At 36.3% G+C, this 21,902-nt stretch overlaps 1 protein-coding gene across 4 annotated transcripts in view; it reads left to right on the forward strand.

Moving 5' to 3' along the window:
* KIF27 (kinesin family member 27) overlaps positions 1 to 21,902 on the forward strand; it is an 84,596-nt gene that overhangs the window by 14,702 nt on the left and 47,992 nt on the right. For 3 of the 4 annotated variants that reach the window (XM_057722349.1, XM_057722351.1, XM_057722352.1), the window contains exons 4-6: positions 2,610 to 3,553; positions 9,032 to 9,175; positions 20,056 to 20,262. In XM_057722349.1, the coding sequence (XP_057578332.1) occupies positions 2,610 to 3,553; positions 9,032 to 9,175; positions 20,056 to 20,262 (1,295 nt within the window). The remainder of the gene's footprint in view (positions 1 to 2,609; positions 3,554 to 9,031; positions 9,176 to 20,055; positions 20,263 to 21,902) is intronic. The other variant, XM_057722350.1, reaches the window with a different exon arrangement.

Raw genomic sequence — 21,902 nt, forward strand, 5'->3', positions numbered from 1 at the left:
GAAATAGCAACTTCCAGTTTTGGTGTTTCCTTCCAAATTTCTTTTTCTATACACATTTGATTAAAAAAAAAAATACACTTGCAACCCCACATATTGTATTGCATCTTATTTTTTCACTTAATATTTATATTGTAAGAATTTCATGTCATTAAATATTTTTCAAGTTTATGACTTCACGTGGTCACGTGGTGATTTTGTCTTCTGAATATATTATAATGATCTATTTGACTAATAGTCCATTGTTGGACATTTAGGTTGTTTCCAGATTTTCACGATTATTAATAGCAATGACTGTTCTTGGATGTCTTCTAGAAAACACATTTAGTAGAACCTTCCTGGAGATAAAGGATCCTGCCAGAGGAGTGATTCCCTGGGGGAATTTCCTAGCAGTTAGGAAAATAAGATGGCTGTCTCCTTCAGCAGCGCCTGCAGGGGGCAGTAAAACTTGCCCCCTTGTAGGCCTTGTCCTGGCAGCCCTGGATGTTTGAAGAAATTGGTTTTTTGGGTGTTTGTTTGTTTGTTTGTTTTATAAGTTTATTTATTTATTTTATTGGCTGTGTTGGATCTTTGTTGCTGCACACGGGCTTTCTCTAGTTGCTGCAAGTAGGGGCTGCTCTTCGTTGTGGTGCATGGGCTCCTCATTGTGGTGGCCTCTCTTGTTGCCAAACACGGGCTCTAGGCGTGTGGGCTTCAGTAGTTGTGGCACATGGGCACAATAGTTGTGGCTCACGGGCTCTAGAGAGCAGGCTCAACAGTTGTGGTGCACGGGCTTAGTTGCTCCGCGGCATGTGGTATCTTCCTGGGGCAGGGATCAACCCATGTCCCCTGCACTGGCAGGTGGATTCTTAACCACTGTGCCACCTAGGAAGTCCCAAGAAATTGGTTTTTGTTTTGTTTTTTAGAAAGAAAGCATACGTGGTACTTTGTGACATTATTAGATAATTTTGTATAGTTTATCTTTTCTGGACAAAATTCAGACTGATGGCTTGAGCTTCTGCATCTTATAAAATGTAATAATTGAATGTTTTTATCTTTTATTGAAAGTTACAAAAATAATACATGTTTATTGTAAAATAGTACAGAGGTATACACTATCACTCGTTATAAACTTGATCGAAATACTCCATAGCTGATAGGAATCCTGCAAAAATTTTTGTAGGAGCTAACAGTCTTAAGACAAATTGCCATATATCTTATAAAATGCCCCACTCACAACCAAAATGCATTTGTCTGACATATTCATCGAGTTTCTCTGTGTCAAGTGGTAGTTGGTATTCAACCTGGATGCTGCACAATTATATCACCTTGGAAGCTTTTTAAGAAATATTGATTTCTGGGCCCCACTTTTCACAGATTCTGATGAATTATTCTAGGATGGGGCGTGGCTGTTGGTATTTTCCCTTTCATAAAGCTCCCAGGTGATTTTCAGCTGGATTTGAGGACCATAGATAATGCTATGGTCCATAGATAGCCTAACATTAGATAAGTTTTATAGAAGTTGTACTGTGATATATTGTTACATTGTTATATTTTATAATCACTGATAGTTCAGCACTCCCTGTTGTAGTACAGATACTGTAGAACTTTAAATGAACTGAGCTGTTAAAGGTGTCATGATGGAAACAATGCCAGAAAAATGAATATTTTTTAAAGAAAGAATGACACAACAGGATCTGATTAAAGAGGAATCATGGTGCTGTGGTTTGAGTACAGACTCAAGAGGTTTACTGCTGTGATTCAAATCCCAAATCCACCTACTCCTTTTTGAAATATTTTTGGATGTAAACAAATAATTAAAATAGAAACTTTTTTGATTTTTTTGAATTGCCTTCCATTCTGATATTACATAGGGGAAACCTGTTTTTAAAATGAATAACCAACTTTATTTATACTGAAATTTTCATTTATCATTGGTTATGTACCAAAAACCTTAAACTTGAGGATGACTTGAATATTAGGAAAACTCAAAAGAAACTAATTTCTTTTAATTAATCTACAACTCGATTAATTCTTTTGAGTTATATGTATATATAATTAATCTATTAGCTTTTAGTCACTGTATTAGACTCTACAAATCAAAATACTGGAGTAAAGAATTTTTCTTTTTTTTTCATCTTAAAGAATTGAGTGTGATGGGTGATGCCTCAGAGGGCCGGGACGGGGAGGGTGGGGGGGAGTTGCAGGAGGGAGTGGATATGGGGATATGTGTATAAATACAGCTGATTCACTTTGGTGTACCTCATAAGCTGATACAAGAGTGTAAAGCAATTATATTCCAATAAAGAGCTTAAAAAAAAAAAGGAATTGAGTGTGATGTGTGATTCCAAAAAAAAAAAAAACCCAGATTGTTTACAACATTCATATATGTTATATCTTTTAGAATTTAAACATCAAAATGAATGCCATCTATTAAAATAGTCCTGTTAGAAGGTTATCTAAAATTATTTAATGATGTTGCTGATGTGACTTTTATTTTGAAATGCTATTGATTTTTTTAAGGGACTGTCTTAGCTGGGCAACTTAGCAAATGATAACTGTTGTGTGATTAATTTAACTCTACTGGATTTTGATTAAAACTTGCTTTACAAACTTGCTGTTGCTATTTTAAGTGATTGTTGGGGCCAAGGAATGCCAGGTGGAGAGTACAGATGAAGTGATGAGCCTCCTGGAGATGGGGAACGCAGCCAGGCATACGAGTACCACCCAAATGAACGAGCACTCCAGTAGATCACACGCAATTTTCACAATCAGCCTTTGCCAAGTGGAGAAAAATAGAGAGGCAGCTGAAGATGGATCGTGGTATTCCCGTCGGCATGTTGTCTCAAAGTTCCACTTTGTGGATTTGGCTGGATCAGAAAGAGTAACCAAAACGGGGAATACTGGTGAACGATTCAAAGAATCCATTCAAATCAACAGTGGGTTGCTGGCTTTAGGAAATGTAATAAGTGCTCTTGGGGACCCACGCAGGAAGAGTTCACATATTCCATATAGGGATGCTAAAATTACCCGGCTTCTGAAAGATTCCCTGGGAGGCAGTGCCAAGACAGTCATGATCACTTGTGTCAGCCCATCCTCCTCGGATTTTGACGAGTCCTTAAATTCTCTCAAATATGCCAACAGAGCACGCAACATTAGAAACAAACCCACCTTAAACTTCAGCCCTGAGTCAGATCGTATGGATGAAATGGAATTTGAGATTAAGTTGCTTCGAGAAGCTTTGCAAAGCCAGCAGGCTAGTAGCAGCCAAACTAGCCAGATCCATCGGGAGGGGACTCCTGATAAAAATAGGATCCATTCTCTTGAGGAGCAAGTTGCTCAGCTACAAGGAGAATGTCTGGGTTACCAAAATTGTTTAGAGGAAGCCTTTACCTTCCTGGTGAACTTAAAAGATTCTGTCAGACTAAACCAAAAGCAGCAACACAAACTGCAGGAGTGGTTTGACATGACCCAGGGGGTCAGCTCACTCAGAGGACACCGAGGCATTGGAAACCTGGAAGAAGGACCACAGCATATTACAGTTCTCCAGCTGAAGCGAGAGCTTAAGAAATGCCAGGTACTTAGACACCACCTTTGTAAGTAACTTGTTTAAAGACTAAATTTTTTTGGGCAAGTAAGAGTCACTTGGGAATTTCAGAAGGTTTTTTTCGGTGTTTTTTTTTTTAAGAGGATTATATATAAAATCTCATTTGCCTTTACTCTGTTTCTTTCTCCCTTTCCTTTTCTTATTGTTTCCTCCTCATAATTCATGTCTTTCTTGGCTCCTCCTCCTTTCTCCTTTAAATGTATTTTAATTTGTTTTATTTATTTAGTAGACTCTTGTGGACCTGATCATTAATTTAGAGGATGAAGAGAATGGACTGGAGAACTCGAGGTTTGGGGGGGCGGGGGGTGAAGGGGAAGCTGAGACGAAGTGAGAGAGTAGCATAGACATATATATACTACCAACTGTAAAATAGATAGCCAGTGGGAAGTTGCTGTGTAACAAAGGGAGTTCAACTCGAGGATGGATGATGCCTTAGAGGACTGGGACGGGGAGGGTGGGGGGGAGTCGAGGGAGGGAGGGAATACAGGGATATGTGTATAAATACAGATGATTGAACTTGGTATACCTCAAAAAAAAAAATAAATAAAATGAAAACAAAATTAAAAAAAAAATTGAGGATGAAAAGAAACGCAGTTTCAGAAACAAAATTAAGTTAAATTTTATTGAGTTTTTAATCCCTCAAGTCAGTGCTTCTTGAAGGAAAAATACAGTTCATCTCTTGAGTTTGGAGTTTTGACTTTTTAGACAAACAAATAAATCATCATACTTGATAATATTTAAGAAATGTAGCTATGTACATGTATATTGTATATATGTATTTTGAGTTAAGAATTATATCTCCCCACTTTTCATTAAAAAAATTTATTATTTAAAGATTATGTGTCACTGGGGAGATAATGGAGAATAGACATACCTAGCTCTGCTTACGTGGAGTTTGCAGCCTGGTGGGCAAGTGGATATTACACCGTTTTTTTAAAAATAAGAAAACATACAGGTAGTAATATAGCTTTCTAGTTAGAAATCTTTCCTCAATATCTTTTTATATGTATTAGAAAGAAACTTCTATTACAGCACTTCTCTAACTTTTTGTTCACAAGGTTTCTTTACTCTCTTCAGATTGGTGTCCCCTGAAGAGCTTTTGTTTATGTGGGTTGCATTGATTGATGTTTACTATATTAGAATTAAAACAACAAATTTAAACTATTAATTCACTCAGAACTAACAATAATAACCTGATTGCATGTTAATATAAAGAGGATTTTTTCATTAAAATAACTATTTTCCAAAACAAAATTTAATAATAGTGGAATTGCTTTATATTTTTGCAAATCTCTTTTCATGTCTTACTTAGTAGAGGACAGGTGGATTTTCTTATCTGTCAGCATTCAATTTGTTGCAATATGTTGTTTTGGTTGAAGTATATGAAGAAAATCCAGCCTCATCTAGATTTGTAGTTGGAAGGGAGGAATATTTTAATGACTTTTTCAGATAATTGTGGATATTCTTTGATATTACATCAAAACTCAACAAGTAGAAACTTCCTAGTTTACTTGCAATGTGGGATTTGAAACCATTTTGTGACATTAAAATTCACAGATTTTTATCTTGTACTTTGCATGGATATTTTATCCACACATGATTTTGAATCAACATGCATTGGACACTAGAAAAATATTTGTTTAATAAGTTATGCAGCTCTTTCAGTGTTGACACATTTCACCATACAGTATCAAAAAATCGCATTCCTTAGTATCACCACTGATCTCACCTGCAAAGTCTTTAAGTATTCAAAGCTGTCAAGTTTATAGTAGCAGAAGTGTTTTCCAAAATTCTAGTTTTTGCACAAAACTTGAATTTTATCATTTCCAACAAATACTATTAGTTGTTTTCCTTGAAATGCTGGTTCTGTCACACACCCAAGTATGAGAAGTTTGTTGTTCTTTAGAGTAAAAATAGCACCCTGTGAAAAATGTGGCTAGTTCAGCTTGCAACTCAAACAATTGCACAAGATTTTTTTGCCCCGGATAACTATCACCCTTCAGTATACAGCAGAACTACTTTATGCATACCTCTCATTTTCACACATAGAATACTCAGAAAGTGCTCTCATGTGTTGAGATTTAATAGAATATTTTTTTAATTGCTTTATCAAGATATTCTTAAGTGAAACTGACATTTGTTGGTTTGTTTGTATTGCTAGTGCACAGCAGTGAAGAATACAGTGACTGCCACTACTGTTTGGTGACTCTTTCCTTATTCATATTAGGAGCTAGCAGTTTTACATATCATTGTTTTTACACCATCAGTACAAATGTCAACATGGTGAAAAAGGCAAATCTCATTTTAGTATAACTAGGAAAATGGTTTTGACCTCATGGATACCCTGAAAGGATCTAAGGTTCATGCTAAAAGGTTCACTACCGAATACACTGTGAGAACTGCTGCTCTGTTACAAAGCTTTGATCTTTAAATATGAGCATATAAAATGCTACTTTTAAAATCCCAGATTTTTTTTTTTAAGGCAGTAACTCTGCTCTGCCTTTTTCCTAAATAGAGCAGGCCTGGCCCTCCCTCTTTGGTATAAGAAACTGGCAGAACAGGAAGTACAGGTAATAGGAAGCTTGAACTTTGGTACACTATAGGAGTTGGTGGTAGAAAGCATGCTTCTAAGGTGACTGATGTTGGAAGCTCACAAAACCCTCCTGCTTCGGAGTGAAGTGGGCAATAACCTCCTCTCTCCATCTGTTGGAAACTCTAAATTTAAGCTTGCTCTAGGTTATGTACTCTAGATTATGATTTCCCAACGATATTGTCTTGATGAAAACTGGTACCATGATCAGATTGTTTTGGGGAACGCTAGATTGCAAAAAGCAAAAGGTTTCTTAATCCCAAGACTTCCCAGAACTTTGAAAAGTACTAACGTATATTATGAATCTCCAAGTGCGAGATATAGTATTGTTTCCCAGTTTTTAAAAATGGATTTCCTTTTTTGGTCTGCAATCTTCTAGGACTAGTAATCTTTGGATACCACTGAACATCATATAGAGAAGTGATTGGTATCATTCCTCACCCCATATGTCTCTTTAAAAACTTGTTTTTCAAACTTCCTTTTCTGTTCTTTTTTTTCTGTGAGAGAATTTAGTAGTTAAGAACATGGGTAACAAACTCCCAAGATTTGAATCCCAGCTCCTCTGTTTACTAGCTCTCTGACCTTGAACAAATACTTAACCTCTCTGTGCTTCAGTTTCCCTAATGCAAACACTAATAAGCTCCATTTAGGGCTGTTTTGAAAGCTATTAGAGCGTTATTAGTCCCATAAAGTCATGAGAAAGATGCCTGAGCTGTAGTAAGGCTCAGTACATGTTAGCTTCTTATGATTTCCTCTCATTTATTTTTCATCTGCCTGTGCCTAATTTATACATCCGCGGCAGCTAAGGGTTTGGACTCAGTAGTTGCAGGCAGGGTCACGTGCCAGGGGTTCTGTGACGGCAGCTTGATAAATGCATCAGCTCACGGAGACAGTGGGTCTGTGTGCGGAGAGGCACAGACATTCTCTTTGCTCAGCCCTGCTTCCTTGGCCTGTTAAGCAAGCAGGTAAGTGCTTTCAAAAAAAGTTTCTAGTCAAGATGAGGTTGTGGAATTTTTTTTTTTAATGTTTGAAGAATAAAAGGCAATAGACTTTATCTTCAGCAGTTTAGGGTCAGAGAGACCGTTACATGTCTAAGTTAAAATAGTAACCTCAAATGCTTGATTGATTTATAAAAATTTTTAAATTGACATGTATAATAGCATAGCCATGTGCAAATAAAACTCAAAGCCAAATAAATGGGAAAGTATGTGACAAAAAAAAAATAAGATGAGGTTGTGGGCCATCTCACAGGTAGAATAATAGCTGGACCGTTGCTAGGGAAGTAAATGTCATTTTGAAATTACTGTCTTCTCCTTTTTAGATGCTGTCAGATAGTGTCATAACCTTGGTTTTTACCACTAGTCAATTAGTGGAACACTCCATCCCCTCATAAATACCTCTTAAGGGACTTTGTTGCTTTTTTACTCCAAAATTTGAACACAAGAACAGTTTATGAACATGAATATACTCAACAGATACACCCTTTTAAATAAATAATAAATGATAAAACTATAGTTTATAAAGTGTATGTAAAAATATTTAAATATGCAGCACTGGGAGAGCAAATACATTTTAAGCTTCTCGGATGGACAATTAATTGCCCATAGCAGAGGATATTAACTAATGAGAACTATAGTTATATTTTATTTTAAAAAGAGAAAAGTCATAAAGGTCATATAAACATATAGGGTTATAAGGACCATCAGGGTCATGTGTCACTCCTTATTTGGTCATTCAGAGATTCCAAGCAGAGAAAAGAATGGACTTGCCCAAAGCCCCAAGGGGAGGCTGTAGCAAAATCAAGGCTGGCCTGAGTCCCTGGGTTCCCAGTGCAGAGGCCCATCCACCTCCATGCCACCGCCCGAGGTGTGAGGAGTTACGCACATGCTCCTTTTTTGTGAATTGTCTTGTTTGTAAAGGGAACACCATTTTGTAAATCAGCCATTCATTCTTTTCTTTACCTGTGGCTTAGTGGAAAGAGCACGGGCTTTGGATCCAGACAGGCCTTGGAGTTGACTGTCAGGAATTTGGTGTATCCTCCGTTTTGTCTTGGGAAGAGGTGCTAACTCACTGAGCTTTAGTTTCTTCATGAAAAAGTAATCATGTCTATTCAGTGAAATATTTTTGAAATGCCAGCTTACAATCTAGCATAAAGTAGACCCTTGACCAATGTTAATTTTCTGTTTAGTTCAAAATTTGTTTTAAAAGTATTATTTGCATATCCCAAGTTTTTTTGGAGATAGGAATAATTCAGTAGAAACTAAGAAAACTGTATGTTTAATCGTATTTCCAGACATCTTCAAAATATATCTCTTCATAGTGAAAGGGTGCAAAATTAGCAAATGTTCTTTATTTAAACATCCAAATGCATTCTTATACTCTATAGGTCAGTTTGGGAAATGTGACGTCTTTAATTTTTAAAAACCCACATTAAGATTGAACCTGGTGTACCCCCCCCAAAAAAATAAATAAATAAATAAATTAATTAAAAAAAAAAAGAATAAAACAAACAAACAAACAAAAAAAAAACCCACATTAAAATTTCATGGCAATTCTAGAAAACTTGTAAAAATCTCATTGAATGTACTCTAGAACCTGAATAACTGGCTTCAATTTTAAAATGCAGGAAATAAAAATAAGGAAAGTCTTCCTATCTTTGTGGTGATTCTTACATTATAGCAGTGATAGGGCCTCTCAGCTGTTTCTGCCTTTTTTATAAAGAAACCAAAAAAAGGGTAAGAAAATTTTAAGAGACATCATCAAGCTGTCATTAAACCACAGTTTTTGTGGTATTATGTGGGCTCTCTTGAGTATTTTCCACGGTGAATCTCTCTTGTGCTTTCTTTTCCTCATCCCAGTGTGCTCTTGCTGCTGATGAAGTAGTATTTAATCAGAAGGACCTGGAGGTGAAGGAACTAAAGAATCAAATGCAAATGATGGTGCAGGAAAACAAAGGACATGTTGTATCTTTGAAAGAAGCGCAAAAAATGAATAGGTTGCAGGTAGAGTTTCTTAATATACCTTGCTCTGTATATTTCATTGGAATAGTACCTGACTAAATAAAATAGTATTATAAATAAGTGGGAATGTTTACAAAAATACCTTTCAGTTGAAGAGTTCTGAACACAAGCACCTAAAAGAGTTATTGCAGCTTTCCCCCTAAATTGGTGTGAAGGGAAAAATTTTTGTTGTTAGCTTGACTTCTTTAAAAAATACAAAGCCTAATTAATACCCAAGAACTTAATTTGCAAATCGTATTATGGTTATCCTTTCTTTATACTTTACCTTCTGTTGTTTGCCAGAGTAATAGGCAGTGTGATCTTGTTAAGTGTTAGAAGGTAAACACATAATTTAAACTTTTTGATTTGTTAGATTATTTTATATTCTGTCAGTGATTTGCTCTTTAATTTTGGCTAAATCTTTCAAATTCTCTTAGCTTTTCTTTCTTTTTTTTAAAGAACTTTTATTGAGATACAGTTAACAGACAATAAACAGCATATATTTAGAGTGTACAATTTGGTATCCCAATCTCCCAATTCACCCCCCCCCAACCCTCCCCACTTTCCCCACTTGGTGTCCATGTGTTTGTTCTCTACATCTGTGTCTCTGTTTCTGCCTTGCATTTCCTCTTTCATAGTTGTTAGCATTTGCCTTATGTATTGAGGTGCTCCTGTATTGAGTGCATTTGTATTTATAATTGTTATCTCCTCTTCTTGGATGGATCCCTTGATTTTTATGTAGTGTCCTTTCTTGTCTCTTGTAACATTTTTTATTTTAAAGTCTATTTTATCTGATATGACTATTGCTACTCCAGCTTTTTTTTTGATTTTCATTTGCGTGGAATATCTTTTTCCATCCCCTCACTTTCAGTCTGTATGTGTCCCTAGGTCTGAAGTGGGTCTCTTGCAGACAGCATATATATGGGTCTTGTTTTTGTATCCATTCAGCCAGTCTGTGTCTTTTGGTTGGTGCATTTAGTCCATTTACATTCAAGGTAATTATCGATACGTATGTTCCTAGTACCATTTTCTTAATTGTTTTGTTTTTGTTTTTGTAGGTCCTTTTCTTCTCTTCTGTTTCCCGCTTAGGGAGGTTTCTTTAGCATTTGTTGTAGGGCTGGTTTGGTGGTGCTGAATTCTCTTAGCTGTTGCTTGTCTGTAAAGCTTTTCATTTCTCCATCGAATCTGAATGAGATCCTTGCTGGGTAGAGTATTCTTGGTTGTAGGTACTTCCATCTTGAAATATATCATGCCACTCCCTTCTGGCTTGCAGAGTTTCTGCTGGGAAATCAGCTGTTACCCTGATGGGAGTTCCCTTGTATGTTATTTGTCGTTTTTCCCTTGTTGCTTTTAATGACATTTCTCTGTCTTTAATTTTGTCAGTTTGACTACTATATGTCTTGGCGTGTTTCTCTGTGGGTTTATCCTGCCTGGGACTCTCTGAGCTTCCTGGACTTGGGTAGCTATTTCCTTTCCCATGTTAGGGAAGTGTTCAACTATAATCTCTTTCAGTATTTTCTTGGGTCCTTTCTCTCTCTCTTCTGCTTCTAGGACCCCTGTAATGCGAATGTTGGTGCATTTAACATTGTCCCAGAGGTCTCTTAAGCTGTCTTCAGTTCTTTTCATTCTTTTTTCTTTATTCTTTTCTGCATCAGTGATTATCACCTCTCTGTCCTCCAGGTCACTTATTCGCCCTTCTGCCTCAGTTAATCTGCTATTGGTTCTTGTAGTGTATTTTTCATTTCAGTTATTGTGTTGCATATCTCTGTTTGTTTGTTCTTTAATTCTTCTAGGTCTCTGGTAAACTTTTCAATCTTTGCATCCAGTCTTTTCTCAAAGTCCTGGATCATCTTCACCATCATTATTCTGAATTCTTTTTCTGTAAGGGTGCCTATCTCCACTTCATTTAGTTGTTTTTCTGGGGCTTTATCCTGTCCCTTCATCTGGTACAAAGTCCTCTGCTTTTTCATTTTTTCTATCCTCCTGTGGCTGTGGTTTTCAGTTCCACAAGACGAAATACTGCTGATACTGCTTGATACTGCTGTCTGCCCTCTTGTGGAGGAAGCTATCTTTCTTAGCTTTTCTATATTAACATGGTTGTGCCTGCAGTGTAACATTGTGTGTCCCTAAGTATTGTACTCTTTGGCTATGAACCCTCCCACCCCACAAACAGTTAATTTCATTTAAAGCCTTTAGCTTCCTGTCAGGGAGTAACTACTGCCCTAGGTAATAATCTGATCCAGGACAAATTAGGCTTTGATTTTGACATTATTTTTGTTTTCTTTTTTAACCCTTCTAATTCTGTAATAATTTAAAAACATAAAATGTATATAAAATAAAATGTGTTGTTCAGTGATTTATGACAAGGAGAACAGCTGAGTAACCACCACCAGTTCAAGAAATAGCAAAATGCCAGCCCTCCCGAAGCCCTTGCTCTCACCTCCTCGGAGAGAGCTGCTCTCCTAACTTTCATGGTGATAATTCCCTTGCTTTGTTTTGTGGTTTTACTATGTATCCTTGAACACTACAGTTTAGTTTTTGGAATTTTTATAAATTTAATCATTCAATATATTATATATTCTTTAGTATCTGGTTTCTTTTATTGAACATTTTGTCTGTTCTGATTCCTCCACGTTGTTGTGTGTAGCTGTAGCTTGATTAGTAGTTTATAGTTGTATAGGATTTCACTGTATGAATATACCACAATTTATTTTTCTGTTCTACTGTTGATAGACTTTTTTTCTTCCATGAATTTTCTTATATATGTCTTCTGGTGCACATGCACACACATTCTTTTGAATTTGTTGTGCCTAGTAGTTGAATTGCTAGGTCATAGGGTAGGCGAATCTTCAGCTTCAGTAAATAATACCAAACTTGTTTTCCAATTTAAACTTGCACCAGCACTATATGAGCATTCCTGCTGTTCCACTTGCTTCCCAGGATTTGTTCTTATAAGTTTTTAAATCTTAGGCAATCTGGTAGGTATGTAATGTTTATTGTGGTTTTAATTTGCATATCCATGATGACTAGTGAAGTTGAGCACTTTTTCATGTTTTTTTGCTATTTGTATACTTTCTTTTGTTTGTTTGTTTTAATTTATTTTTATTTTTGGCTGCATTGGATCTTCATTGCTGCTGCAGGCTTTCGCTAGTTTCGGAGAGCAGGGGCTACTCTTCATTGTGGTGTGTGGGCTTCTCGGTGCAGTGGCTTCTCTTGTTGCGGAAAACGGGCTCTAGGAGCGCGGGCTTCAGTAATTGTGGCACATGGGCTCAGTAGATGTGGCTCGTGCGCTCTAGAGCTCAAACTCAGTAGTTGTGGCACACAGGCTCAGTTGCTCTGCAGCATGTGGAATCTTCCCAGACCAGGGATCGAATCCATGTCCCCTGTATTGGCAGGTGGATTCTTTTTTTTTTTTTTAAAGGTTCCCTCTATACTTTAAGAGAATTTTTTTTCTTTTTTTAAATTTATTTATTTATTATTTTTTTGGGGGGTACACCAAGTTCAATCATCTGTTTTTATACACATATCCCCATATTCCCTCCCTCCCTCAACTCCCACCCCACCCTGCCTCGAGTCTCCCCCACCCTCCCCGTCCCAGTCCTCTAAGGCATCTTCCATCCTCGAGTTGGACTCCCTTTGTTATACAACAACTTCCCACTGGCTATCTCTTTAACAGTTGGTACTATATATATGTCTGTGCTAATCTCTCGCTTCATCTCAGCTTCCCCTTCACCCCCTGCCCCCCCCAAACCTCGAGTTCTCCAGTCCATTCTCTGCATCTGCGTCCTTGTTCTTGTCACTGAGTTCATCAGTACCATTTTTAGATTCCGTATATGTGAGTTAGCATACAATATTTGTCTTTCTCTTTCTGACTCACTTCACTCTGTATGACAGACTTTGGGTCTGTCCACCTCATGACATATAGCTCCATCTCATCCCTTTTTATAGCTGAGTAATATTCCATTGTATATATATGCCACATCTTCTTTATCCATTCATTTGTTGATGGGCATTTCGGTTGCTTCCATGACCTGGCTATTGTAAATAGTGCTGCAATAAATATTATGGTACATGTTTCTTTTGGGATTATGGTTTTCTTTGGGTATATGCCCAGTAGTGGGATTACTGGATCATATGGTAGTTCTATTTGTAGTTTTTTAAGGAACCTCCAAATTGTTTTCCATTGTGGCTGTACCAACTTACATTCCCACCAACAGTGCAGGAGAGTTCCCTTTTCTCCACACCCTCTCCAACATTTGTTGTTTCCAGATTTTGTGATGATGGCCATTCTGATCGGTGTGAGGTGATACCTCATTGTGGCTTTGACTTGCATTTCTCTGATGATAAGTGATGTTGAGCATCTTTTCATGTGTTTGTTGGCCATCTGTACGTCTTCTTTGGAGAAATGTCTGTTTAGGTCTTCCACCCATTTGTGGATTGGGTTATTTGCTTTGTTGATATTAAGCTGTATGAGCTGCTTGTATATTTTGGAGGTTAATCCTTTGTCCATTGTTTCATAGGCAACTATTTTTTCCCATTCTGAGGGTTGCCTTCTAGTCTTGTTTATGGTTTCTTTCGCTATGCAAAAGCTTTTAAGTTTCATGAGATCCCATTTGTTTATTCTTGATTTTATTTCCCTGATTCTAGGAGGTGGGTCCAAAAGGATCTTGCTTTGATGTATGTCATAGAGTGTTCTGCCTATGTTTTCCTCTAGGAGTTTTATAGTGTCTGGCCTTACATGTAGGTCTTTAATCCATTTGGAGTTTCTTTTTGTGTATGGTGTTAGGAAGTGTTCTAATTTCATTCTTTTACATGTTGCTGTCCAATTTTCCCAGCATCACTTATTGAAGAGGCTGTCTTTTTTCCAGTGTGTATTCGTGCCTCCTTTGACAAAGATAAGGTGCCCATATGTGTTTGGGCTTACTTCTGAGTTTTCTATTCTATTCCATTGATCTTCCTTTCTGTTTTTATGCCAGTACCATACTGTCTTGATCACTATGGCCTTGTAGTATAGTTTGAAGTCAGGAAGCCTAATTCCACCAACTCCATTTTTGCTTCTCAAGATTGCTTTGGCTATTCGGGGTCTTTTGCATTTCCATACAAATCGTAAGATTTCTTGCTCTAGTTCTGTGAAAAATGCCATTGGTAATTTGATAGGGGATTGCATTGAATCTGTAAATTGCTTTGGGTAGTACAGTCATTTTCACTATGTTGATTCTTCCAATCCAAGAACATGATATGTCCCTCCATCTATTTGTGTCGTCTTTAATTTCTTTCATCAATGTCTTAAAGTTTTCTGCATGCAGATCTTTTGCCTCCTTAGGCAGGTTTATTCCTAGGTATTTTATTCTTTTTGTTGCAATGGTGAATGGGAGAGTTTCCTTAATTTCTCTTTCTGCTCTTCCGTTGTTAGTGTATAGGAATGCAAGAGATTTCTGTGCATTCATTTTGTATCCTGCTACTCTACTAAACTCATCAATTAGTGCTAGCAGTGTTCTGGTAGAGTCTTTAGGGTTTTCTATATAGGCAGGTGGATTCTTAACCACTGTGCCACCTGGGAAGTCCCTGGATACTTTCTTTTGTGAAATGCTCATTCAAGTCTCTTGCTTGTTTTTCTGTTGGACTGAGTCTTTCTATATTATCTTCTAGGAGCTTTATTGTTTTCCCTTTCAGATTTTGCTTTATAGTCCTCCTGAAATTGATTTTTGTGTATGGGGTATAGTAAAGATCAAATTTCAGTTTTTTCCCAGAAGTAAAAGTCACAGACCTAGAAAACAAACTTATGGTTACCAGGGGATGGGGGTGGGGGATAAATTGGGAGATTGGAACTGACACTACTATATATAAATTAAATAACTAATAAGAACCTGCTGTGTAGCACAGGAAATTCAATACTCTGTAATGGCCTGTATGGGAAAAGAATCTTAAAGGGGTGGATATATGTATTATATATGTATAACTAATTCGCTTTGCTGTACGCCTGAAACTAACACAACTTCATAAATCAACTATACTCCAATGAAAACTTTTAAAAAGAGAGAACATGGACCCACACAAAATTTTTTTTCAGTTTTTTCCATGTAGATGTCCATTTGTTCTGGCATCATTTACTGAAGAGGCCATCTTTTCACCACTGTTCTGAGTTCTCTGTCATAAGTCAAAGTTCATTTGTGCATGAATCTGTTGTGTATTTCTGGGACTTCTGTTGTATCCCATTGGTTTATCTATCTTTGGAACAATTCTTATTTATTGTAGGTTCTTACCACATTTCTTATTTATTGTAAGTTCCTAATAAGTCTACATATTCTGTAGAGCAAGGCCTCTGCTTTGTTTCCCTCCTCCCCAATAATGTCTTGGTTGCTCCATATAAATTTTAGAATCAGCTTTTCAAGGACCACAAAAAAAAAAAAAAGGAAGGAAAAAAAAAGAAACTGTTCTGTGATTTTGGTTGGGATTGCATTAAACCTGTAAGATACTTTTGGAAAGAATCAACATCGTTTGTTTGTGAGTCTTCTCATTAACCCATGAAAATGGTATATTCCTCCATTTACTCGTGTGTTCTTTGGTTTTTCACAATAACGACTTTTGTGTGTGTGTGTAGAAGTATTGCATATCTTTTGTTAGATTTATTCCCAGGTACTTTCTTTATGTGACTGAAAATGGAATGTTTTCAGATTTTCATTTTCTTAATTGTTTGTTGGTATGTGTAACTGTATTGATTTGTGTGTATTGATAGCTTATACCCAGCAACCTGATTAAATTCACTTTTTAATACTGCTATTTTATTTAAATTCTTTTGGATTTTTATTTATAAGTATGTCATCTACAATTGATGACATTTTTATTTCTTCCTTTTTGATCCTTATGCATTCTATTTTTTTTTTTGACCTTTCTTCATTGGCTGGGATCTTCAATACTGTGTTGAATACAAGTGGTAATAGCAAGTGTCCTTGTCTTGTTTCCAGCTGTAAAGGAAAAGTTTTCACTCTTTCACTATTAAGTATCATGTTTGCTGTAGATATTTTTTTATTTATCGTTTATCAAACCAAGGAAAATTTCTTTGCTGAGAATTTTTATTATGAATGGATATTAAATATTATCAAATGATCTTTCTTTTTTTAATATATTTATTTATTTATTTATTTATTGGCTGTATTAGGGCTTCGTTGCTATGCCTGGGCTTTCTCTAGTTGCTGAGAGCGGGGGCTACTCTTTGTTGCAGTGCACGGACTTCTCAGTGCAGTATCTTCTCAGTGTGGTGGCTTCTCTTGTTGTGGAGCATGGGTTCTAGGCATGTGGGCTTCAGTAGTTGTGGCACGTGGGCACAATAGTTGTGGCTCGCGGGCTCTAGCGCTCAGGCTCAGTAGTTGTGGCGCATGGGCTTAGTTGCACCGTGGCATGTGGAATCTTCCTGGGCCAGGGATTGAACCCTTGTCCCCTGCATTGGCAGGCGGATTCTTAACCACTGTGCCACCAGGAAAGTCCCTCAAATGATCTTTCTTTATCATGATTTTCCCCCTTTATTCTGTTAATGTGGTGAATTATATTGATTTTTCTAATTTTTAAACCAGTCGTATTCCTGGAATAAACTTTTCTTTGGTCATGATATAGTGTTGTGTTGGGGGTCCCCAAAACCACCCTCAGGTTGGATGATGTACTAGGAGGACTCAGAAAATAGCTGTTCTCATGGCTAAGATTTATTACAGTGAAAGGAGAGCAAAGGGAACAGGGACAGAGAGTGATGTCCGGGAGAAACCAGGCACAAGCTTCCAAGAGTTGTCTCCCAGTAGAGTCACCCACATGTGCTTAATTGCCCCAGCAGAGTTTGTGACAACTCACGTGAAATATTGTCTACCAGGGAAACTCAGTAGAGACTCGGGTCTTATTGAGGGCTGGTCATGAAGGCATTGTCTGCCTAGCATGTTCCAAAATTCCAGACTACCAGGAAGGAAAGCAGGTGTTCAACATAAGCCACCTTGTCTGCACAAATGCTTTGAGCACCGTGAGCCACTCTTATGAGTTAGGGTGTTGGAAATCCTCTTAGGATCCAAGTTCCCAGACACCAGCCAATGGACAACCTCGTAAGCAGGTCTTTCAAAGGATAGCAGTCAGGTCTGCTGTGTTAACTCTTTTCTACAAATGTCCTTCATTTAGTTTGCAGTTATTTTGTTTAGGATTTTAGCATCTCTGTTCATGTGTGAGATTAGCCTATATTTTCCTTTCTCAAAATATTCTTGTCAGATATTGTAACAAATTAGGTTAGCCTAATCATATATAACTTAGGTAGCATTCCTTCTTTTTCTGTACTTAGAAGAGTGTGTGACAAATTAGTGTTATTTCTTCTTTAAATGTTTAGTTGAATTCACCTAAAAAACATTTGGGACTGGAACATTTCTTTATGGAATGTTTGATTATGAATTTAGTCATATCTTCTTTTTGCCCCCCTTTTGATAAGGTTTATTTTTCTAAGAATCTGACAACTGTGTCTAAGTTTTCATATTTTTTGGCATAAGTTTGTAGTAGTCACTTATCTCTTCAGTGTTTTTAGACATGTGATGATGTCCCATTTTTCATTCCTGGTTATTTGTGCCTTCTCTTTCTTTTTTTTCTTGATCAGCTTCACCAGGGCTTTATCAATTTTATTAGTCTCTTCAGAGAGGCAATTCTTGATTTTGGATCTTCTCTAGCATATGTTTATTATTTAATTAATTTCTATCCTTATCTTTATTATTTAATTTTTTCTGCTTTTTGGGGGGCTAGAATCCTATGCTGTCTTTCTAAATTCTTTACATGAATGCTTAGTTCATTGATTTTTAGCATTTCTTTATATTTTTAGCCTTCTATAATGTGTGCATTTAAATTTATATATTTCCTCCTAAGCTTATTTTTATCTGCATTCCACATTTGGCTCAGAATATTTCCTTATTTTTATTGTACTTTTTGCTTTGACCTATGGATTATGTAGTTATTTTATTTCCAACACATGGAGGATTTCTTTTTATTAATTTTTAGCTTAATTGTATGGTTTGAGTTCTTTGTGTTGAAACTGGCTTAATGGCTTAGCATAAGGCCAGTTTTTGTAGATATTACAGATGTGTTTGAAAAGAACGTGTATTCTGCAGTCATTGGGTTCTCTTAATCCTGTTATTCAAATCTATATCTTTACTCACTTTTTTGGGTATTTTTGTCATGTCAGTAATTTAGAGTGATGTTAAAATCTCCCACTATAATTTTGGATTTGTCTTGAGAATACTGACAATTTTTGCATTATATATATTTAAGCTGGGTTTTTAAGTACACAGAAATGTAGAATTGTTACATCATCCTGGTGAATGACCTTTTTTTTTAAATTCACTTTTACCTCATTTTATCTCTTCTAATGGTTTTTGCCTTAGAGTCTATTTTATATTAAAGTAGTTATACCAGCTTTCTTTTGATTAATATTTACGTACATGGTATCTCTTTTCCCATCTTCTTTTTAATCTTTCTTTGTCTAGTTTAGTTGTGTTTCTTGTAAATAGCAGGTTAGATAATTTTACAGTTCTTTCTGGCAGTCTTTATCCTTTAATTGGATTATTTAGTTCATTTCTAAATTTAACATAATTACTCTTACATTCTGGTTATAATCCCACCATGGTGATTTTTACATATCCTATCTGCTCTATATTCCTTTTTCTCTCCTTCTTACCTTCTTTTGGATTAATTGTGTATTTTTAAATTTACTTTATTACCTTAGAAGTTGTACTTTCACTTTTTTTTAGTGGTTATCCTGGAGAGTATATCATGCGCCCTTGACTTAATACAGTTTACTATTAATTGGTATTTTTATTCCTTTCCTAGAGAATATAAGGACTCCTTTTAATATTCCCCCTCAGCTTATATGCTGTTGATGTTTTATATTTTAATTATCTGAATACATGACTCTTAAAGTTACATTTTATAGCTCAGCATTAACACAGTGAAACTTCAGGGTTTTTTTTTTTTTCCTATTTAAACATTATATAGTACATGTGAAGTAGTGAGATGAATGACGTTTCTTGTTTACATAATTTTGTGCTTATAAAATAAAAATTGATATTAGAGCTTTCTAGATAGGATACAGCTTAAAATTTTTCTTTAGAGGATACATAAAAAGCTAAGCCACACGTGGCATCTCTCTCTCCCCCACCCCCCCATATATAATTTGTTCTGCCTTTGATTTCCAAGTTCTTTCTCCCACGACTCTCAGTTGCCTATCTTCTGTCTCTTTGTGTTTCTGGCTTTCTTCTTCACTGAGTAAAAGCTTTCACTTCACTGCACCTGTTACCACTTTCTGTCTCCTTTGCTGTCACCTTAGCTATTTGCAATTTTCTACACTTTTCAACTTTCTAGTCTCTTGTTACTTCTTGGATTTCACTCTAAAAGTTCAGCCTTTTATAACGATCAGCTAATCATAGTGCTTCACGTTGGCAAGCTAACCAGTCACAGTGTATGGGGCACTGTTTTGCACAGTCTTTAGGCTATATTTGTTGCTGCTTACATTTCAAAAGTTTTTACCACTCAGGACAATCCTAAATTCTTGTGAACACCAGAAGGCTAGTCTTTGTATTTTGTTCTTTGGGGATTTTTTTAGAAGAAATTTGTTTTTTGGCTGCACCATGCAGCATGCAGGATCTTAGTTTCCCAGCCAGGGACCCGACCTGCGCCCCACTCCCTGCAGTGGAAGTGCGGAGTCTTAATCACTGGACTGCCAGGGAAGTCCCAGAAGTCTAGTCTTTGGGTAAATGAGGTTTTACTGTTTTGTTAAGGTAGTTGTGATTTTGGTCAGTGTACGATTTATTTTTAATCATTACGCACATACTGATGTTCTCTACTTTTAAAATTCTTCTCTCTCTTCTACAAAGAATGAAAAAATAATAGAACAACAACTTCTTGTGGATCAACTGAGTGAAGAACTAACAAAACTTAACCTGTCAATGACTTCTTCAGTAAAGGAAACTTGTGGAGATGGGCCAGATGCCACGATACCTGAAAAGAGACCATATACTGTACCGTTTGATACTCGTTGGGGGCATTATATTTATATTCCAGCAAGATCAGACTCCAGGAAGGTAAAGTCTAAGCATTAATTTCTTTCTTATTTTGAGATTAAAAAATATTGTACATTATATAATATCACAGTGTATATGTATAGTCTTAGCAGGTTTTTTTTCTGTTTGGTTTCATAGACTTTTGTTTATACTCTTTTTTTTGTTTGTTATGTGTACTCTTTTTAAGTCATGCTTCTTTTTAATAGAAAAATTAATAAGTAGGAGAATGTATAGTTATATTTAGAAGGAATAGTTGAAGGTAATGCTCACATTTATCAAGGAGAACAAAAACTACCCTTTGCCATTGTATTTTCAGACATGTCTGAGCCTGATATCTTTATGAATTTTTTTCTTTTCTTTAATCACACCAAGTTGATGAGGTTGGAGGTATTTATTTTGACTTGTTTGGTCTGTCTAATTATTTTCAAAATGACATTTTTGTATTATTCAGCCTTGCCAAGTTTGACATAATCAAGACTGTATAAAAATTAGTATGAAGTTTCATTTTAATTTTTATTTATAAAAATGTGTACGTGGGTGGTAAATATGTGCACATAACCATGGAAAAGACTACTTAGCAGATTCATGAATTTTGGTTTCTATTTATTAATTTTAGGAAGGAAATGATTTGTTTGAGATCTGTGTGTTGGTTACAGTCAAAGGGATGAGAAATATAAGAGTTGTCATAGACTACGAGGTCAGGCACACTTAGGTGTGAACACCAGCTCTATGTGTAGGCCTGGATGGATGACTAAACCTGTGTGAACCCCAGGCTCCTTATCTGTCAGAATGCGGGACGTGTCGGGGGGGGGGGGGGTGTATGGAGGATTTACATGAGGTGGTGACTCCAATGTCTGGCACACTGCATCCTAACACAAGTTCATGGGGTGTCTCTACTATGTCACAGGCTCCATGCCTCAGAGTGAGTGAGACAGATGCTACTGTTACCTCTATAGTTTTCAATTTTGAGTGGTTGGATTTAAAATGTAAAGTGTTGTTACTATTAATTTCAGTTAAACTTTCTACAGTCATTGTTTTTTTCTTGGTTGAATACATGGTAAATTTTCATAGAACATTTGAGAAGAAAGATAAGTTCTTTGTAGGATTCAAATTGGATATCTATTAATTCAAATTAATAATTATATATCAAGTCTTCTATATTAAAAAAATTTTTTTTTACTACTGGCTAGTAATGCAAAAGAATTTCCTATTTCTGTTTATTCTTTTATTTTATAAAAATGACATTGTTTTCTGATTATAAAAGTTAGACATATTTATTATTTCAGTCTCTTTCTTTTTACTAGACACTCTCTCTCACACACACACACACACACACACACACACACACACACACACACACACACATTCTTTGAGGAGACAGAGATCCACAGGCTCTTGAGAATGGGCTGGTCCCCTCTGTTCTTATCTCTAGCTGTTTGATTAGACCTGAAGCAGCCATGACTGGAATAAAGACTTCCATAGTTATTGTTTCAAATGAGCAAATTGTTTTTATAAAATTTTAATTAATTTTATTGTCCCCTTTCACTTTCAAGGGTTCTAGTTTGGAAAACATACTGTGTGGTTACCATAGCTTAGGAGAGGGCAGATACACCATATGACTTGTAGCTCCTCTGTGGTTACAAGTAATCTCAAAGCTCCCT

This window comes from Hippopotamus amphibius, chromosome 2 (assembly GCF_030028045.1).
Source record: "Hippopotamus amphibius kiboko isolate mHipAmp2 chromosome 2, mHipAmp2.hap2, whole genome shotgun sequence".
Taxonomy (NCBI): Eukaryota; Metazoa; Chordata; class Mammalia; order Artiodactyla; family Hippopotamidae; genus Hippopotamus; species Hippopotamus amphibius.